This window comes from Rhinolophus sinicus, linkage group LG04, assembly GCF_036562045.2.
Source record: "Rhinolophus sinicus isolate RSC01 linkage group LG04, ASM3656204v1, whole genome shotgun sequence".
Taxonomy (NCBI): Eukaryota; Metazoa; Chordata; class Mammalia; order Chiroptera; family Rhinolophidae; genus Rhinolophus; species Rhinolophus sinicus.
The window spans coordinates 59,457,958-59,480,594 of record NC_133754.1 but is presented as its reverse complement, the minus strand read 5'-3'; the positions used below and the strand labels follow the sequence as shown (position 1 = coordinate 59,480,594).

The window sequence follows — 22,637 nt, the reverse complement described above, 5'->3', positions numbered from 1 at the left end:
AAACAGCCCTAAGAGGGTAATTCATAGCAATGCAATCCTACCTAAGAAACAGGAAAAATCACTAATCAACAATTTATCCTCACACATAAGGTATCTGGAAAAAGAACAGCAAAATAAGCCCAAAGGGAGTACAAGGGAGGATATAATAAAGATCAGAGCAGAAATAAATGAAATAGAGACCAGAAAAACAATACAAAAGACCAATGCATCCAAGAGTTGGTTTTTAGAAAAGATAAACAAAATTGACAAACCTGTACCAGACTCATCAAAAAAAAGCAAAACAGGACCCAAATTATAAAATCAGAAATGAAAGAGGAGAAGTGACAACAGACACCACAGAAATTTAAAAAAATAATAAAATTAAGAAATTACTATAAGCAACTATATGCCAACAAATTAGACAATCTGGAAGAAATGGACAATTTTCTAGAACCTTCCAAGGCTAACTCAAGAAGAAACAGAAAACCTGAATAGACTGATTAGCACCAGGGAAACTGAATCAGTAATCAACAAGCTCCCAACAAACAAAAGCTCCCAACAAACAAAACCCCTGGACCAGATGGCTATACAGGTGAATTCTACAAAACATTCAAAAAAGAATTGTCACCTATTCTCCTCAAGCTATTCCAAAAATTCCAGAAGGGGGAAAGGCTCCCAAATACTTTTTACAAGGCAACTATCACCCTGATCCAAAAATCAGACAGAGACATTACCAAAAAAGAAAACTACAGGCCGATATCCCTAATGAACATAGATGCAAAATCCTCAACAAAATATTAGTGAACAGAATTCAGCAATACATTAAAAAGATCATACACCATGATCAAGTGTGATTCATTCCTGGTATGCAAGGGTGGTTCAACATCTGCAAATCAATTAATGTGATACACCACATTAACAAAATGGAAAATAAAAATCATATGATCATATCAATAGATGCAGAAACAGCATTTGACAAAATCCAGCAGCCATTTATGATAAAAACTCTTAAGACAGTGGGAATAGAGGGACCATATCTCAACATAATAAAGGCCATATATGATAAACCCACAGCTAACATCATACTCAATGGGGAAAAGTTAGAACCATTCCCCTTAAGATCAGGAACAAGGCAAAGTTGCCCACTTTCTTCACTTCTATTAAACACAGTGCTGGAAGTTCTAGCCACAGCAATCAGACAAGAAAAATAAATAAAATGCATCCAAATTGGTAAGGAGAAGTAAAATTGTCATTATATGCAGATGACATGATACTATATATAGAGAAACCTAAAGACTCCACCAAAAAAACTATTAGAACTGATAAATGAATTTAGAAAAGTAGCAGGATACAAAATTAATCTTCAGAAATCAGTTGCATTTGTATATACCAATAATAAAATATTAGAAGGAGAAATTAAGAAAATAATCCCATTTACAATTGCTTCAAAGACTATAAAATACCTCGGAATAAATTTAACCAAAGAAGTAAAAGATCTATACTCAGAAAATTATAAGACACTGAAGAGAGAAATTAAAGAAGATACAAATAGATGGAAACACATACCATTTCATGAATAGGAAGAATTAATATCTTTAAAACATCCATACTGCCTAAGGCAATATACAGATTCAATGCATTCCTATCAAACTACCAAGGACATTTTTCACAGAAATAGAACATGTAATCCTAAAATTTATGTGGGACCATATAATATCCCGGATAGCCTTGGCAATCTTGAAAAATAAGAACAAAGTGGGAGGTATAATGATACCTGACATCAAATTATACTACAAGGCTACAGTAATCAAAATAGCACGGTACTGGCATAAAAACAGACACATAGATCAATGGAACAGAATAGAGAACCCAGAAATAAATCCATGCCTATATGGTCATTTAATCTATGACAATGGAAAGAGGAATTTATGGTGGGAAAAAGACAGTCTATTCAATAAATGGTGCTGGGAAACCTGGACAGACACATGCAAAAAAATGAAGCTGGACCACCTCCTTACATCACATACAAGAATAAATTCAAAATGGATTAAAGACTTAAATGTAAGTTCTGAAACCATAAAACTCCTAGAAGAAGCCCAAGGGGAAGGGAAGTAAGAGAAAAAATAAACAAGTGGGATTACATCAAACTAAAAAGTTTTTTCACAGCAAAGGAAACCATCAATAAAACAAAAAGGGATCCTACTGAATGGGAGAAGCTATTTCCCAATGATATATCTGATAAGGGGTTAATGTCCAAAATTTATTAAAAAACTCACTCAACACAACTCCAAACAAACAACCCAATTAAAAAATGGGCAGAGGACATGAAGAGACATTTTTCTAAAGAGGATATACAGATGGCAAACAGACATATGAAAAACTGCTCAACCTCACTAATCATTAGAGAAATGCAAATAACCACAATGAGATACCACCTCACCCCATTCAAAATGGCTATCATCAATAAATCAGCAAACAACAAGTGCTGGAGAGGATGTGGAGACAAGGGAACCCTTGTGCACTGTTGGTGGGATTGCAGATTGGTGCAGCCACTATGGAAAACAGTGTGGAGGTATCTCAAAAAACTGAAAATGGGAATACTTTATAACCCAGTAATTCCACTCCTAGGTATCTATCCGGAGAAATCCAAAACTCTAATTCAAAAAAATTTATGCACCCCGATGTATATTGCAGCACTATACACAATAGCCAAGACATGGAAACAACCAAAATGCCCATCAGTAGACGACTGGATTAAGAAACTGTGGTACATTTATACAATGGAGTATTATGCAGCCATAAAGAAGAATGAAATCGTAACCATTTGTAACAATATGGATGGACCTAGAGAACATTATGTTAAGCGAAATAAGTCAGACAGAGAAAGACAAATACCATATTATCTCACTTATATGTGGAATCTAAAGAAAAGAATAAATGAACTAATTAGAAACAGTCTCAGAGACACAGAGGAAAAACTGAGGGTTGCTAGATGGGAGGGGAGGGGAAGATAAGGGGGAAGGTGAGGGCATTAGAAACACAATCAGTAACCACAAGATTGCCACGGGGATATGAAAGTCAATTTGGGGAATGTAATAAATAATGTTGTAAAGATTTTGTAGGGTATCCAATGGACACTTGTCTCATTAGGGAGACCACCTCAGGGATAATGTAGATGCCTGATCACTGCACTGTACACCTGAAGCTGAAATTATTGTTCAGCTTCAGCTTCAGGTGTACAGTGCAGTGATCAGGCATCTACATCATCCCTGAGGTGGTCTCCCTATATATACAAGAATATATATATATATATATATATATATATATATATATATATATTCACAAGAAGTGGAGTTCAGCATTAGGAATAGAGACAGTGGAAATGTAATGGCTGTGTGCAATGTCAGAGGGACAGTAGATGGGGGAGGGGGTTATCACTGTGTGAGGATACAAATGATAAATGTCTATGACATTGTTTTGTACACCTGAAACTAAAAAAAAATAAACAATTAAGAAAAAGAAATAATGGCTGTAAACTCTCCAAATCTAGGGAGAGGTATGGACATCCAGGCTCATGAAGCTCCTTGAACTCCGAACAGATTCAATACAAAGAGGATTTCATGGAGACACATTAAAATAAAACCTTCAAAAATCAAAGACAAAGACAATTTGAAAGCAGTGAGAGAAAAGAATCTCATCACATCAAAGGGAACCCCCAAAAGCTACCAGTGTTTTTCTAGCAGAAAAATTACAGGACAGGAGTGAGTGGGATGATGCATTCAAAGTGCTGAAAGGACTTATAGTTGACATTCAGTATTATTCAACATGTATATTAAAGATGTAATATATATATATATATATATATATATATATATATATATATATATATATTAAATTATTGTTGACATTCAGTATTATTCAGCTTCAGCTTCAGGTGTACACTGGAGGAAACAAATAAAAAAAAGAATACCTGGCAAAGCTGTCCTTCAGATAAAAAAGCAGTAGATTGTCACAGAAAAACAAAAGCTGAGGGAGTTCATTACCACAAGACCTGCCTTTCAAGCTGATATGAAAGGATAATAACATGTTTATAGTAACATGAAAACATATGAAATTATAAAACTCACTGGGAACAGTAAGTATATAGTCAATTCAGAATATTCAACTACTGTAATGGTGGTGTGTAAATCACTTAATTGTATGATAAAAGTTAAAAGACAATTTGTTAATGTACAATATAAAAATATGTAAATTGTGACATCAAAAACATAAAATGCGGGGGTAGATTTTTGTACGTAATTGAAGTTATCAGGTTAAAATAGACCTTTATTACTATAAGGTATTCTGTGTAAGGCTTATGGCAACCATAAACCAAAAGTGTCTAGTATATACAAAAGATAAAAGAAAAAGGAATCAAAGCACACACTGCAAAAAACTATCAATGACAAAGGAAGACCACACAAGAGGAAGAAAGGAAAAAATGAACTACATAAGAGCCAGAAAAAAATTGATTAAAATTCTGACTCTATTTTTTCACCCCTCCTCTTTGAGAAAGGGAAAAAAGTAAACACATAAGTCAATATGGTAACTTAGTTAAAAAACAAAAACTAAATTTCCAGGGAATATCTTTGAGTCAGTACTTATTTAGTACAATATCCCATACCTTCTTTATATAAACCTATGATATAATCAAGCAATAATAAATTGTTAGTACTCGTATTCTGGTAGACTTGGTAAGGAGATCAAATGGGGACCTGTTCTGATCTTCGCTTTCAAAAAAGCTCATAAACTACCTCGATGGTAGATATAAATCAGAGCTTTTCAATAAAAAATTCAAGATTCTGAATTATTTAGAAAAAGCATTCTGCTTATTACACTATGTTAATTAAGGCAGAAAACTAGTTGCTAGAAAGACATTTTAAGCAACAATGGAAGCACTAGGCACTTTGGAGCTTAGCAGAAACTTGTTTGATTCATCATTGAAATGAGAGGTATTCCTTTTTAATTCTGTTCAGAAAGATGGTGTCATCTCCGAGTTTTCGCGTTCTGTACTATTGTGCAGTCCTGCATGACTGAAGAAAAATCCAGACGAATGAAGAGTGAGGCTCAGTTGAGGTTGTACTTCAGAAATATGAAAGGTGTTTAAGTTTAAAGGAGTTAGAAAGGGGGATAAAAGTAGGATAATAAAATATTGTTTTGGCAGTCAAATGTAGAATAGATTTAGTAAGTAGCTGGATAAGAAGAGCCAAGGAAAGTTTTATCAAGCCGTGCTTCTGAAAAAATTTAAAAAAATAAAAAATCAATTCTCAGAGATTTTTCCAAGGCAGAATTATCTAAAACTGCATTACATGCTTCTGTTTTGACTCACCCATAAAAAATTTCAGGTACAAAGAATAAAAAATCATAAGAATAACCACACATTTTTTAATCCTCAATATTTTGTTGGCATGTTTGGCTTCCGTGTAGATATGATAGGTCAACATTTGTGTGTGTGTGTGTTTGTTCATTTCTCCTTGGAACTGATATCAACAGTATCAGCCTTATGAATCATTCATTCTAAGGAAGTTGACTTATGGTGTGCTTTTTGCTATAAAATTTTGTTTCAGTTTTCCTTTGTTATGAAAAGAACATATTCTTGTAAAAGGACATCTTTAAAATAAAAGTCATAATGCAATCAAGAAGAATAGTGTGAGAACTATTCTAGAACATAGTAACAAAGTGACGGATTATTAAACTTTTTTGAAGTACCGATAAGCTGGATGACAAAACTGCATTGTCTCTTAATGTACTGAACACAAACTTCTCCTTTCTCCTTTTGATTTCTTTCACTTTAAGATTGAAACAATGCCTACAAGTGTCCTGCAAGTATTCACCCCGAAAACCTTTACCAAAGGCAGTCTTAATTTGCGTTTTGAAAGAAATATTTTCAAGGTATTTTTTCCTTTCTTTCAACTTTCAACATATTACAAAGTCTTCAAATGTGAAATACTGTTGCCGCATCAGTCCCTATCAGTCAGCTATAGTATAGATGCAGGAAAATCTTCCTAAAAATAACTTATTAGGGATATGGGGATGGAAAAACTGTATCATAGTGAAAAAAGATAAAAGACTGGGTAAGAGAATGGGGAGGTAGAGAGGTACTTCTTTTTAAATTTTTCATGTATTTGCATTATTTTCTACTTCAGAGTCACTGATTAATAGTTCAGTGTATCTCAGGTTGTATTTCATGGCTGCTCAAAAAAGACACTAATATGTTTAAAAACTCCGATAGGTTAAAAGAAACCCAATGACAGTAATAAGTAAGTGATAGTTTAAGACTTTAGCCTTGGCAATCTTACAAGTGAGGACAGAACTCAGGACACAGGATTAAGTGAGAGAAGAGCAGAACAGGCTGAGGGACCAGGAACATTGTGAGAGTACACTCTGTCTCTAAGCTTCCCTGACCAGTGTGTGCCACTGGTTGGATGAGACACTAATTTCTCAGCCCTCTGCTTAGCCAAGGAAGCCTGGAGTGGCAGAAACACAAGATCACACACAGCAGTCTTTTCCAGGGCTCCTTGAAGGGTGACCCAAGTGGGTCAGGTTTAACGGTGGACATATGGTTCTTCCAGGTGGAATCCAGAATAGTCACTTCTGGACCTCTACGTCAGCAGCCAGCTGCAAAGTTCTCAACTGCCCATCAGATCTAAAAAGGAACCCATAGGCCCACTAGAGTTCATATCCAAATTCCCACAATGCAGGGCTCACAGCCCAAGGTGCAACTTGTTGGGGTGAAGGTGATTAGGGACTTCTAGCTGGCACAGCTCCAGGCACTGTAACCCCTAATCTCTATTTTACATATATCAGATAAGTGTTGTTTCATGACTGAAGTGCTCTTACTAGCTACCCAGCTAGTTTTCTGTGACTGTTTTGCCATGCATGTTCTATAAATTAGAGCTTCATTTTTATTTTCAAATACTTGATATGCAAAAGATAGTTTGTACTTGAACTCTGTTTGCATTGTCATAAAATAAAATTTAACATACCACTTGTCAATAAAAGAAAAGAAAGCCTATTAAAATCTTTAAATGCAACTTTAACTCTTGCAAATACTGAATGGCCATTAAAAAAATGGTTTCAAAATTTAAAAAATTAAAAAAAAAAAGACTTTAACCTTGGGAAAAATTCATTGTTTTAATTCAAAGCTTAAAAAGTTCTCATAAAATAAAAATGTTCTCTTCTAGTCACCTATTTTCATGGTTTCTATTATTTCAGTCAGGTCTTTTCCTCATTTCTCTATGGCAGAAACAAAAGATGTTCTCAGTGATAAAGATTTGTTATGGCATATAAAGTTTGAGTTTCTTTATATGATGGACAATGATGCTTTTGTGGTTTATCAAATTACAAATAAAGAAAGTAGAAAATGAAACTATTCTAAAAGTGGAAGTAATTGCTTGCTACTTACGTGATGAGTTGGCAATGGCCAACTCTCTAATAAATAGATGCTGTGAAACTTCTCTCAGACTGAGGAGGGCCAGAGGAGAAGACTGCAAGAATGGCACATAAGGCATCTCCTGGGAAAGGTTCTTGGAAAATCGGCAAAGAATACCACATAGATGATGATATGGGCTTTGCTCTGCGAGATCCACTGGTAAGCGAGGGCACTGACTTACGGCAAAAATATTTTCTTATCATTGTTTAGCTGGATAAATTAACTTCCATTGAAAAACTGTGGTTCATTAATTTCTACGAACAAATGGGTAAAGCATGCCAAAATTTGAGACAGTTTTAATATTAGGTTGGTGCAAAAGTAATTGTGGTTTTTGCAATTATTATTATTTTTTTAACCTTTTAAACCGCAGTTACTTTTGCACCAACCTAATAAATGGGTCTTATTTGATTTTCTTAAAATTTTTGTACCTAGAAATTTAGTCTTAGATGCACTTCTTACTTTCTTACACAGATACAGAGGGTGATGAAATAAAGAAACTATGGATGTATTTTGGCTTAATACAATTACATTTTCAGAAGGCATTTTGAAAAAAACAAATAAATAAACTGTTAGTCAAAGGACTCCCCTTTCTTGGATGATTTTTAATTGTACAAAGTACATATTTGTAGTTTGATTAGCTTTTGATATGGGACATCTAGCAACTGTGTTATATTAATATTGTGTGTTGTTACTAAGCATAAGATTCAAGGGAGTCTGAACTACCTTTTATTTTTTCAGAAGTTTTGCCTACAAAGTACAAGGCAGGTAATGTTTGCCTCAACAACTACATTTCCTTAATTTGTCTTCCAAAGTATGCCATCACAACTATCTTATCATCAATATTTTAACTATCAAACCTTTATATAACATTTTTAAGCAAGTTACAACTGTTAACTTTTCCATCCTAAAACCTAATAACAAGGTATATATGTTATTAACCTGATTCTCCTGATGAGGAATGTAAACTAAGCAGAATTTAAGTAATTATCCAAACTCACACAACTAGCAATGGCAGAGATCAGATGTGAGCCTAACCAGTCTGGGTCCAGAGTCGGTGATCTTAAAGTCATTATACTATGCTGCCTGTCTTAAGAGATCACTAGGCATGTTTCCCTCCTGACCTGCCACTCTTGGGTTTAACAAGACACATGAGATGCCAGGAAAGTATTTCAAGGAACCAGTTACATGTTGTGGCAATAATGTATAACAATATATCTCTATTTGTTTGTGGCTCAACGTCCACCTCCAGAAAGCACTTCTAAATGCAGCAAATGTATATATTTTTAGTCAGAGATTCCAATCTTACTGTACTTACAAATAACATCCTGTGATACAGGCAAATGTAAAGCAAATGCTTCCTCCCAATCCACTTTTTTCTTTTTAAATAATGAAGCTAATTTAAAAATATGAAGTATAGGTTTTAATTTTATTGCCAAAAGTACCTAATTTACTTTATATTTGCAAATTAATAATAGTCAGACTTACTTTCCTTCCATACAAGCACACACAATTGCTAGGACAAGTTTGTGTCAGGGATGTACTTATCAATGGTAAAATTTTTTTAAAAAAACGTCTTTTTCAGAAAACACAAAATCTCATTTTGTGGTTTTTTTTTCCCCCGAAGGAGTTGGTTCTCTTAAAAAATAATTATGGTGATTCCAAGGGTTAAAGAAAAACCCTAAACAAAAGCAAAACAACACTCTTCCTGAGCTGCTTAAAAAATAATGCTGCTATCTGAGATGTTTGGGAAGTTAGATTTAGTGTCCTAAAACACACACACAACAATTAAGTGTTAATCATTTTCTTCATTGAAGTTCTTTCCTGCAAATTATAAGCTCAGAAAAGTCCACTCTGTCTCATATAATCTATCAGTTTGCCATTCCAAAGGAAAATAATACGTCTAGGAAAATAATACGTCTTCTGATTCCATATAGATACAAAATACATTCTCTAATTTAGTAGACGTTGAATAGCCCTCTTGTTAGTCTTTATTAATTTATATCATACCACTCAGGCAGCCCCTGAACCAAAAGTATATTATGGATTAAATTTTACATTTGTTGAAATTTCTGTCAAATAGGATACTAGTCATAATACATAACAAAAAAAAGCACTTTTGTTATTTTAGGAAAATGACAACCAGAAATTTGGTGTGCTACAACAAGAAACACACAACAAAAAATATATGAGAACTACTAAAAACACTAGAGCACAGCATTTGTGTGGTTAGTGGGAAGAATTCAAAGTAAACAAGAGAAGTGACTAGTGAATATCCTGCTTGGATCCTTTGTTGCTAAAAACCTGCTCTTACAGATTAAGACTGGACAATTATCTGCAGTCCCTGAAAATATTTGAGTTTTACAGTACATTTGTCTTCTTATTTTATAGCTTACTTATAATACTAACTTTGTTTTGCAGCTTAAAACATCACCCATGTTGATTTGAGTTAATCTCTTGATCCATACTCCATCCTCATAGGTCAGCATTGATGACGCCAAGGGCATGTCTGGAAGTAGCTGAATGAAGAAGGGATAAGATCAGGACAAATGGGGAGTTGTTCAGGGATCTGAATCTCATTTTAGGGTGTTTCCTAGGTCTTTTGTTTGTATGCTTTCCCTAGAGATAAGATTATAAATCTGATAAGATCCAGGGAGACCCTTTTATTTGGATTTTATTTGTACTTACTGATCAAACAATAAGCCTATAGTGGAACCAAAGTGGGTAATCAACATGTGTACATACAGCGTTTCCTGCATGTCCAGTTCTTGTGCCAGGTCCTGTAAGAAATGTAGGATTAACAGCATGATAAAATCCTTACCATCAGGTAATGAGACATAAAAAGAGCATGGGTTGTTGAAAGTTAGAAACATTTGAATTACACTAAACTGTATATACAAAACAGATTAGTAAACTGTCCAAGCCTTGTTTTCTTTCTTTATGACATGGAGATAACAATCAACTTTTGGGGTCATTACAATAATTAAATGAGAAATTATTGAGCAAAGTGCCTAGGCTACTACTGACATTTAATAAATCTCATTTTTCTTCCATTCAAAAAGACTTAAAATCTAACCAAAAAGAAAAAAAATAATAATAGCAGATAACAATATATTACTTAACAATGTGAAAAGGTATAACCTTAAGATTCATAACTGGAAATATGAGATAGACTGCAGCGGTCAGGAAGATTTTAGTGAGAGCTTTGAGGTGATTTTTGAAAAACAGGCAGGTGAGAGTGCTTGAGGAGCGAGGAAAAGGAAGAGTGCAGAGAAGGTGTTGAGCCCTGAGTGTGCAGGTGGCAGTGCCTGGGCTTGTGTTGCTAGACAGGTAAGTGTGTGTCAGGACAATATTGCACAGAACTGACTTAGAGGCAAGATGGAGGATCCAAACTATTTTACGGTAACATCCACTAGTACAAAAAAGTCCTATTTCGTTTTTTCAAGGAGGAACTACCTCACCCTTATGATGCCTGGATTTCCATTGCTAAAAATCTGCCTGCCCTGATTCAGAATGGTGAACTACGTGCAGAAGTTGAGAAGGTTTGCATAAGTATTACATTTGCTTTCGTCTATCATAACTTCTTAACATTTTAAATTTGGTTTTGAAGTTGTAATGTCACCACATTGATTTGAGTCAACCTCTCCTTTCATTCTCAGTTACCAATGCTCAGCATTGATGACCTCGAAGGACACAAGTCCCAGCGCCTTGCACATCTGGCCCTGGGGTATATCACCATGGCATATGTGTGGAATCGGGGTGATGGAGATGTCTGCAAGGTTTGGAGATTTTCTAATATTTCTTATGCTACATGACAGATTTACATCCAATTACATTTAATGTTTAAAAATCTAAAACTATTATAACTGCATTTTGTGAAACTTGGATAACAAGAAAAAAGGAAAAGAAAAAAATCATTCACTGATTTAATATGTCAGCTATGATCATTATTGGATTTTTAGGCTTTTACTAATATAATACAGTTGCTCCATTCTGTACATATACATGTATGTTCTGCTTCTTTCACTCAAATTATATCTTAAACATTTTTAGTTACTACACAATCATCCTAGTCATCATTTGAAATCACTTTATAATTTTGCATTGAGTTCCTGAACTTTATTTATTCATTCCACTATTGATAAATACTTTACTTGTTTTTAATGTTATACCATTGTAAATGGCACTACAATTAATATATCTAAATATGAAACACTTTTCTCTCTGACTTTTGGGAGATATGAACATTTTATGACTATTCTTAGTTAAAGCTAAAATGCTATTTTACATCTGTCAACATAGAAGAATACATCAGTGTCACTCTACTCTCAATAGCAGATAACTTTAGATTTAAAATAATATAATTTTGCATTTTACCTGGCAACCCTAATCACATGAGACCAATATAGACCATAATACCTAACCTTTAAATCACAAACAAAGGAATAAAATAGATTCCAGAAACACCTTCTGCCATTGAGTGAAAGTTTTTTCTTTTTTGACAATGGGAATTTGTATTTTATCTTTTTTTTTTCTTTCCATGCCCTTTTAAAGATAGAACAACATATGAGTCCACCTACGTGATGAGTCATCCATCCCCTGATACTTAGAGAAGAGGAAAAAGTTGTTCTGCATAATCACGGAAATACCTTATACATCTTTACAATCATCAAACTGCCATATCCAGGTTCTGTGATAATACACAAAAAAAAGTTTAAGAGTAGTTCCAGTCTTACTACCGAGCTTAAAATTTAGCTAAGCACAATGTCTCACTAGACTTGCTAGAATCTGAGTCTAGCTAAAAGCACAGGTATTGTATAGAAAAAGAACAACAATAATAATGCAGCATCAGTAATAAAGGGCAGCATATGCTAGGTACAGAGTTCAGACGAAATAAATAACAGTTGACTTGATCATGAAATACTTAAAAAAAGAAGTGGGACTTGAGTTAGTTCTTGAAAGATTGGTAGAGCTTATCTAAAGAGGAGGGAATCCAAAAAGAGAGAGAAGACAAGCAAAAAATGGTGTAGATTTTTTTTTTTTGTACATGGCATAATCAAAAGATAATAAATTTATCAGACTGTAGATCACAATTATAAAAGAAAACATAGAAATGTATTTTTTAAATTTATCTAGTATCTGTATGATTTTCATTTTGAAAAAGATCTTAGAAGCTGGCAGTGTAAAAATATATAAAAAGATAAAAAACATATTTAAGTGAGGAAATTGTAGGAAAGAGAAAATAAACAGATGAAAAATAAGATACATAGATGTGAGGCACATTTTGCTTGAGAATGGTTAAGAAATTAGCATCTGAGTTTCTTAGCAGCTGCAGGAGTGTATAATAGATTAAGCTGTGTTTGAATAGTTCCTTTCTTTTTCCTAAGTCATTACAAATTAATTATTTAATTCAATTTCTTCCCTTTTTGTTTCCCTTGACCTTTTCTCTAATTAAGAAAGGAACAAAAGTTATTTCCTTTAGAAATATGCGGAAATCATTTGCCAAACAGAATGTTTCAACCCCCAGTGGGATAAGGTCTGCAAAGGGAAGCACACATCGAAGTGTTACTTTAATAAACAATGATTCTATTCCAACACTTTTGTTCTCTTGGTTAAATCATCATCTCCAGGTATACTAAGCTAATCTGAAACCACTAATCATGGGAGTTATGTAGCTCCCGTGATTTTCTCAGAACTGTGGAGTGGACCCCCTAGTCACACCATCTCTAACATTGAAGTCCCACTACCCACTTACCCCAGATGGGCCATATATTCTTATCTTTTGCCTGGTTACATACACATATTCCAACCATAGGCTGCTGATGATAAGCATGACTTTAGCTATTATATGAGACTGACCATCTGTCTATAAACCAAATACAGTTAGATGAGAATCAAGCAGATAACTAAAATGTCAACTTTATGACTAATAGAGCAGTTGAAGAATGTAGTTGGAGTATGTGGCAACAATGGTCATCCTGAGTGCACTTAGTCATTAAGATTGCCCTGCGGGAGTATGTGGCCAAACAGAAAGCAGAATTCTATGAGTATGAGGCTCAGGAAAAGAACAATTGAGGAGAAAAGGAAACTGAGCTGTAGTTTCACTGCCAAATGCAATTAGCTAAGCCTCCATACCTCCTCTGAGGATGGGTGAGTGAAAGAGTTAAACCCAGAGTGTCACTCTAGTTGATATATTCTGCTTGGAAATGTAAAAGTGTTGGTAGGAGATTTCCCCTACCAACACAAGTAAGCCTTCAAGGCCAAGCACCAATGTCACTCTACGAAGAGAATTTCTAAAAAGTCATTCAGCAGAGAATTTCTGCCAGTACTGTGTTCCAAGAGCAGCAATCTTTTTATGCTTCTAGTATGTATCATATCCAAAATTCTTAGCTATAAACGGCTTCGAGCTTCTTTGAGACAATTGCTTTTATCTTTGTATTTACTGCTGGTAAATAATGAGTATCTTGCATAGAGGAGTTGCCTAATTAACCAATATTCATGGGATGGATGGATGAATGAATAGCTGTCAATGACTCACAGGTTATTAGACAGTCAGGAGTAAAGACTTTCTTCCCCTTACCCTCTATCTCTTCCCCCCCCCTATGATTAGATTAAGTCCACATCAATACAAATTCAAAACCTAAACATATAACAGTTACCAAACTAAATTATGAAATTAGGAAGAGAAAATTACATTAGTTTGTTTACAAAGTGCCATTCTATGCAGCATCTAATATTTTGGCACCCAGGAAGCAGAATGAAAGGTAAGATACTTCGAAGTTTAAACTAAATGTTGTGTTTTAATTAGGTCCTGCCAAGCAATATTGCCGTCCCTTACTGTAAACTCTCTGAGAAGCTGGGATTGCCTCCAATTCTGGTTTATGCAGACTGTGTCTTGGCAAATTGGAAGAAAAAGGATCCCCATGGGTAAGTAAACAGTGATTATAACAAAAGTGAAAGGACTGCATACTATTTAAATCAATAGGGAGTTAGTCATTTGTTTAATTTTTAGGTAGCACAGCTTCCTTCTATGTTTGGAGAGTATGGTTTCTTTGGTGTATCTGTAACTACAAATGTACATATATGAGAGAGGTGTACAATTAACAATGAAATGCACAATTCTTAAGAGTTCGGTTCTGTTAAGGAGTCTGACTGCTATGAGTCTGACATGTGTAACCCTAAGAAAGACAGAATATTTCTATCACCTCAGAAAACTCTCTCCTCTACCCCGGGCAAATACATTCTGATTTGTCATATCAAAAATTAGTTTTTTCTGTTCTTGGATTTCAACTTGATGAAATCATAGAGTATGTACTCTTTTGTGTTTGGCTTCTCTTGATTAACATGTTTATGGGATCCTACAAATGTATTTTTAACTATCCAGCTGAGTTTCAGAGTCAACACATCTTTAGCAGTAGAGATGGCAATGTCTGTGCTTTCAGAGCAGCTGCTCAGAATTTAGGCCCTTCCTAACCATGTAGTGATGGGGTTCTCTACAATAAAGGGATAAGAGAATCGTGGTGCCCCCTGGCTCTGGGTGTGTATCTGCAGAAGACTATTCTAGACATGGGAATAGTCCAAAATGAAAGAATTTTGTCTAGAAAAGTTTTTTGTTAGTTACCACCAACTAACCATGTGTGTTCCTTGCATATTTAATTTTTTATTTCACTCATAAAGTCCTAAGTTAAGTGTTTGCAATGACTACTTGAGAAATATATAAAAAAAAATTGTGTTTTTTTAATTCAACTGTATCTTACCTTTAATAGCAGTATTAAATCTAATAATAGTTTATAAGTAGTATTAAATTGAATAATAATAGTACTAAATCTAATAATAACTCAAAACCATTTGATCTTTAAATTGGTTTTCTTTCTCTCTTCCAACTGGCCCATTCCTTCACTGCTGCTTTCATAAGGCCCATGACTTATGAGTAAGTATTTGATTCTTATCTTAGTCTAAGAATTATTTGTTATTCAAAGTGAATACAGGTTTATCAATATCCCCAGAATTCATTTATTAAATGGTCAATTGAATTCAGGCAAAAATGTAACTCAAGGAATTGTGGAGGCTCCTACTTGATATGTCAAGAGTCTCCAGGCATTGGTTGGAGAAGGACCAAGAGAGAAACACTCAGGAATCTCCACAACCCCAGGCCAACATTAAGACGTGGAACTCCACTTTTTGTTTTCATAATGGACTTCTGCATGCTTTTATTTAAAGAAAACATTCAATACTAAAACATAATAATAACACAAATTTTAAAGTACACAACCCATAAAGAAAAAAGAAGAGTAAATAGTTCCAGCTCTTAATTATATCTATGACTATTTGATCTTTTAGACATATGCAAAAATAATACTTGCATATATATATATATATAAATGTAATTATACATATAAATACAAAATGCGCTTACATCAATGTATCTATGACTTAATGACCTGAGTGGCCAGAAACATAAATCTGCTCTTTTGGACCCAATCATTATATTTTTGATCTATGTAATAAGCAGAGGCTAAGAGCTAGGGAAACAAAGGTAAATATTATAGGTATAAGCTTGTCCTGGAATAGCTGGACTAATGGAGAGGAAAGGAGATATATATATATAAATTATGCAAATCACTACATGATTAAGAGAAGGTGTCAGAAGATAGAGGACTGGAAGCTCCAACCGAATACGAGATGAAGAAGAAATCCCTGTAAGAAGTTATTTGAGTCTTCAAGAGTGAATAGGAATTAGCTAGAAGAAAGAAAAACATGAGAGTCGTCATAGGGGAGTATAAAGTAAGAGAGAGCACCCTGAAGTGACAAAAATCTTGGTGCCTTATAAGAACTGAAGGAAGACTAGTGTTGTTGATAAATAATGAATGATGAAAGTAACAGTGTTGGAAAGGGATGAAGAAATAAACTTTAAAAAAGATTATGTAGGACTTTTGGCTATAGTAAGCAGTTTAAACAGTATCTTAAAATAAATGGGAAGCTACGGAAGGTTTTTAAATGAGAAGATGATATCATAAGTCCCATTTTATAATTGGGAACACTCAGGCAGAAAGAGATGAAATACCTTGCTCAGGCTAACACAGCAAGTAAGCTGTAGAAATGGTCTGGCTTCAGAGAACATGAATTTAACCACCATGAAACTCATGGATATACAGGTACTGAGCCCAGTTTGCACCAATGCAAAACTTCAATAAAAAAGAGAATAGGGTCTAATCAGTTATTTGCATTTCCCAGTCAATTCCTTTGTAAGGCAGATATACCACTGAGAAATTGAATCAGATTCACAGATAAAAAAGTTTATTTTTTGGCCACCATGAATAATACTATAATACAATGAACACAGGGGTACATATATCTTTACGGACAAATGTTTTAAGATATTTGGGGTAGATACCCAGAAGAGGGATTGCTGGAAACAACCTAAGTGTCCTTCAACAGCTGATTGGATTAAGACGATGTAGTACATACATAGGGTGCCAAAAAAATGTATGCACATTTTAAGGAAGAAAAAAACTGTATTAAAATTGTAATTCTCAATATATACCAATAACAAAAGATGAATACAAGTTATATATACACACTTTTTTAGCACCCCGGTATATACAATGAAATATTACTAGGCCATAAGAAAAGATGAAATACTGCCATTGTAACAACATGGCTGAATCTTGAGAGTCAGACAGAAAATGTAGAGAGCCACGTGATTTCACTCGTATGTGGGATATGAAACTGAAAGCAAAAATGAATAACAGAAACAAATAAAAACTCATAAACACAGACAATAGTTTAGTGGTTACCAGAGGGTAAAGGGGGAGGAGGCTGGTGGTAGAAGAGGGTAAAGAGGGTCAAATGGAAGGAGAGGGGGTTGATGAAATGAGAACTGACTCTGGGTAGTGAACATACAATGCAATATATAAATGATGTATTATAGAATTATACACTTGAAACCTACATAATTTTACTAACCAATGTCACCCCAATAAACAATAAAAATTAAAAAATATATACGTTTATTTAAGCAAAAAGATCACTTCTTAAAATTATATCTCATAGATATCTCTACAAACATTGAGTGTGTGTATATATGTATGTATATATGTAGATGCACATATATCTGTATGCATGTATGTGCATGTGAAAAATTAATGCAATGACAGAAATAATCTTGGAATTTCTAGTTACAAGTTTTGGAATGGAATTTCAAGTCTCAACTTAAGCTTCTATTAATTATATGATCTCAAACAATGGACCTAACATTAATATTCCCTACTATGTAATGGAGATAGTAAAACCTGTCATATTTATCTCACAAGACTATATTGAAAATAAAATAGGACAAGTAAAAATGCTTTAAAAATATAATGTACTCAACAAATATACTGATATTATTGCTCAATTCTTGACTTCCTTGACTGATTTTCTTAGAAACATGGACATTCTGTTTTCGTTTCCCGGTGGGGACTGCAGTAAAGGATTCTTCCTAGTTTCTCTGTTGGTGGAAATAGCCGCTGCTTCTGCAATAAAAGTACGTCTATTCACACTGGAAAATTTGCATCTTATTTCACATAAGCAGAACAATCACTTAGTAACTGAACTATATTATATATAAAATAAGTTTTTCCTGATTCTAGCATTTGATTGTTTAATTGGAGGTAAGGGATAATCTGGTAGAAACAAGTATTTTATTTATTGTTGTGAATTGCCTAAAATATAAGATCTAAGAGCCACAAACCTTCGAATCAAATTTGAAACCCCAATAAAAGAGAAATATTTTCAATGCAATTTGGCATTGGAACTATATTACATACTGACATAAATGTAATGGTTTTGACTATTAGAAGTAGAAATAGAAATATATAAAATTCTATAAACTTATCTCAAAATGATAAATGAAAAAAAAAACAAATTGAAGCTTAATTAAATATAAGAAAATTCATCAAACATTTGGGTGTGTGTGTGTTTTTAAAGGTAATTCCCACTATACTCAATGCTGTACAAGATCAGGAGCAAGATACTTTGCAGAAGGCATTGCTTGATGTAACTTCTTGTCTGCACAAAGCCCATGCAGTGTTTCGCCAAATTTATGGCAAGTATTATATGCCACACATCATTCTAGACCTCAGTCAAATGTTTATAATTATCTGAGATAAAGAGTTGTTGAGAAAATGGAAGCAAAAACAACTCTCATTTAGTACGTAGGTGTGTTTTCACTTTCTATTTTATCTCATTAAATTTTTATACTTTCCAAGTGCTAAATTTCACTACGTCCGTTTTATAGACAAGGGAATCTAAAGTTGGAGAAATAAGATAAATGACCTAAGATCACATAGGTAGTAAGTAGTGAAGCCAGTATTTCAAGCTAGATCTATTTAACTCTAAGGAACATCCTTGCTTCCCACTAAAAACCTTGGAGAAACTTGCCAACGGTACAGGCTGTTTCAAGGTCTAAAAGACTTAGCTTCTGATTGATAGGAGCTATGAGTTTGGCTTTTTCACAATTATCTAAGAAATAACATACAAAATCACTGAGCTCAAACATAATCATAAAATTAACAGCTACAAAACAACAATAACCACAAAAGTGCATAAACAGGATTTGCCAAAGGAAATTTGCCCTACTGGACAGACTTAACAAATATGTGATGATATCACTGGAATTTGAGTTAATGCTGATTGGTCCTTGGTGAGGAGATTGACCTTCAAATCCAAGACCTTACCAAGCTTTGGCGGCAGGGGAGACATGGGGATGTGGTCCATAGAGCTGGTGGGGTTTTTGTTTCTGTTTGTTTAGATTTTTTTTTTCCTTTTTTTACGGAAGTAATTTATCTGTTATGTTAGTAAGCACATGAAGTAGACTTCAATAAATATTGACAGTTTAATTGATCTAAGGATGAGTGGTAGGTGAGCCCAGGCTCTTGGACACAAGCTGTGTGTTAACCTCATGGTAGACCTTGTTGAGGAGACACAGTAGATGAGCGGGGCTCACCTGGGAGAGGGCAGTGGGTGAGATCTTGTCCTCAGGGGATTTTTCTGCACAGAGTGAGCTAATGCCTTTCTGGCAGCCTCTGCTGAAATGCACTACCAGTTATTTATAATGTCTTGATTTCTCCTGATTTCTCTGATGGTATTTAACTAAACACATCCCATCTTTTTACAGAATATGTGGACCCACACCTATTTTTCAATGTTCTTCGCATATACTTGACTGGGTATGTAGTCATATGTTTGAATTTTTTTTTTAAACAATTAACTTAAAGAATACACAAAGTTCCCACTTGTCATGAGGGGTCTCTGGTCTCACTCCCCACATAAGAACATGGGATATGGCGAGACCAAAAAGGAACACCAACAGAGCCATGGATAGGGGGTTCATACCACTATATTCTTGCTGGTGCCTGGGATGGAGACACAGGAAGCAGGAGCTGCAATCTGCCATCCTATTGTCTGCCAACCAACCCCAACTGCTAGCTGCAATCTGCACTTCTCTGCCTGCCAACCAACCAACGAATCAACCTACCAACACCCTAGCATAGCCACGGCAGTCATATCGGTGGCTAATAGCCACCTAATTACAGCTGATGGCCATCTGATCACAGCTGATGGCCATCTACTACCTGAGCCAGCCCTTCCCACGTGAGGTGGAGAGCCTGGAAACTGCTCTCTGGGACTCTGTCCCCACACCACTGATGGCCCCCACTATCCATCAGGTTTGGAAAACAATTTATATCCTAAAATACATGTTGTAGAAAAAGAATAAACTATTCTCTGTTATTGCCTGGCGGGGCATGGGATGGAGTATGGACAGAAAAGTTAATCATTTTAAAGAGAGAGGAATGGTTTTTGCTAATGCAAAAGTAGCTTCCATTCATGGAATACTTCAGCCAAATTTGCTCAGAACGATGTTATTTATTATTCTTATGCATGCACATGAGTGGAAAAGGGACTGTGGAAGAAGAATAATGAAATGTATCTTGCATCACGTCCTATTCATCCTCTACTGCAAGATTTTACATCTGAAAATTTGGCAATGAATCCAAAAAATGATTTTTCTTTCCTTCCTGGCCTAGCTGGAAAAACAACGCCCAGTTGCCAGAGGGTCTGCTGTATGAAGGCGTCTGGGACACCCCCAAGAAGTTTGCTGGGGGTAGTGCAGCCCAAAGCAGCATCTTTCAGTGCTTTGATGTTCTGCTGGGCATCAAGCAGAGTGCTGGTGCAGGTGAGTAGAAAATGACAAATAATAATCAACTCTTATGTTAACACAATAGTATTTTAATATCTAAAAAATACTTCCTCATCAGCATCTTATATATATAGGTGAAGAAGCAAAAACTTAAAATGGATAAGTGACTGGCTCCCTATTAACCAGTTAGAAAGCAATGAAGTCAGAACGCAAACCCAAGTTCATCACCCTCTCAACCTTTACATTTAAACCTGTACATAAGACCTGATTGACTGTGGTGAAGGCAATATCACATGTTCTGAAAATGTATGATCAAATTCAGAAAGTCACTTGCAAATGAGATAGGACTGTGAGTATAAGTTGGGGAGGGAGAAACTTCAGTGACCAGAAGAGAATTGACCCTGCGCTTGTTCAACCATCCTGCTGCCCTGGCAACCCAGGGGCAATGCCTGTATCAAAGTTTGAAGATGAGCCACATTCATTATAAGGGCTTACAGGAAGAACTTCTTTCTACTTTTCCCCTTTTTCCTAAACTGTTTAATAGTCAAAGGGGAAAGCACTGTGCTGGGTAAAAATCTGCTTTTTTCTTAGTTCATTCACTTATTTCAAAATGATCCCTTAAACTCTCTTGGACTCTGTGTACAGATTATATATAGCCTATCTATATCATCTACTTCTTAGAAGGATCAAATGCAGTAGGAAAGTGGGAAAGGAAGCACACAAACAAAACTCTTTATTGTGAAAGAATGTGTTTAGCTCATCTGGTTTTCAGACTTAAATATATTTTACAATAATTACCATTACTAGTAACAAGACTAATGGCTTTCTAATAAGTTGGTTGTAAACTCACTGCCTCCTGCTGTGATGCTGGCCTGTGATCTTCCACCCACTCTGACTTCACTCTGCCTTTCTCCCTTGGATTGGGGTATGCTTCAGGCTCTCTACTAAATCATCTTTCTCTTTTTCTTTCAGCATCAGCTGCTGAATTCCTCCAGGAAATGAGAACATATATGCCACCAGCTCACCAGAACTTTCTTCATTCACTAGAATCAGGTCCCTCAGTTCGTGAGTTTGTACGTTCAAAAGGTGATGCTAGCCTACAGAAAACTTATAATGAGTGTGTGAAAGGTATGGTCTCCTTGAGAAGCTTCCATTTGCAAATAGTAACTAAGTACATTGTGATGCCTGCCAACCAGAAGCCCAAGAAAAAACAAACATCTGAAGAGTCATCAGACCTAGGAAATAAAGGAACTGGAGGCACTGATCTCATGAAGTTTCTAAAGTCTGTAAGAGGCACAACTGAGGAGGCCTTGTTGAAGGAAGGTTAACATAATCCAAGCAAGGGTACATTTTGTCAGGACAAAGGTGTCTGTATATATTAATGCCACTCATTGTATCACACCTATAATTTAATATGTAACAACTTCTTAAGAGTACATTATAAAAGATTTCAAAATAATTTTTCTGATATCTGTGCATTCCTTTTACGAAAACTAGAAAAGCAATTATACTAGCAGTGTTGTGATCTATATATTATAATTAGAATGTAATGATGAAATTTAATAAAAACTGATATAATAAATGTCTAAAAGTTGCTTTATTCTTAACTATAATTAAATATTGCTCCTAATGAGACCTACTTCACACTACTACCTTGCAAGCAGGGCTAACAGCTTCCTGTGCTTTCCTTATAGTAATATCACACTTTTTCATAATTACCTGTTTACTTGTCTATATTCTCATAACATAATAAGCTTCATGATATCAGGGACACTATTGTTTATCAGACGTATGCATCCCCAGTTCTTAATAGATACTTAACAAATATCTGTTGCATGAATATTGAAAAGATTGAGTGAATTTATGGATAATATAATCTGGGTTAACAAGAACTCACATTTGAAATAGAATTTCTCCTAGGAGGTCAGAGTTACCAGGTACTCTCATTCTGGCATGAATTTATTTACTAATGGAATCTAAGAAAGTTAAGGCTGAAGAAGAACTTAAAAA

General features: G+C 34.9%; 1 protein-coding gene across 1 annotated transcript; it reads left to right on the top strand.

Moving 5' to 3' along the window:
- The first annotated feature begins 7,452 nt into the window (after positions 1–7,452).
- IDO1 (indoleamine 2,3-dioxygenase 1) lies at positions 7,453–22,222 on the top strand. The gene is made up of 10 exons (XM_019742016.2): positions 7,453–7,609; positions 10,894–10,989; positions 11,107–11,226; positions 14,256–14,374; positions 15,363–15,377; positions 17,873–17,972; positions 18,416–18,533; positions 19,605–19,656; positions 20,515–20,663; positions 21,600–22,222. Exons 1-10 carry the CDS (start codon positions 7,514–7,516, stop codon positions 21,953–21,955), a joined length of 1,221 nt encoding a protein of 406 aa, XP_019597575.2. The 5' UTR covers positions 7,453–7,513; the 3' UTR covers positions 21,956–22,222.
- Positions 22,223–22,637: the final 415 nt, after the last annotated feature.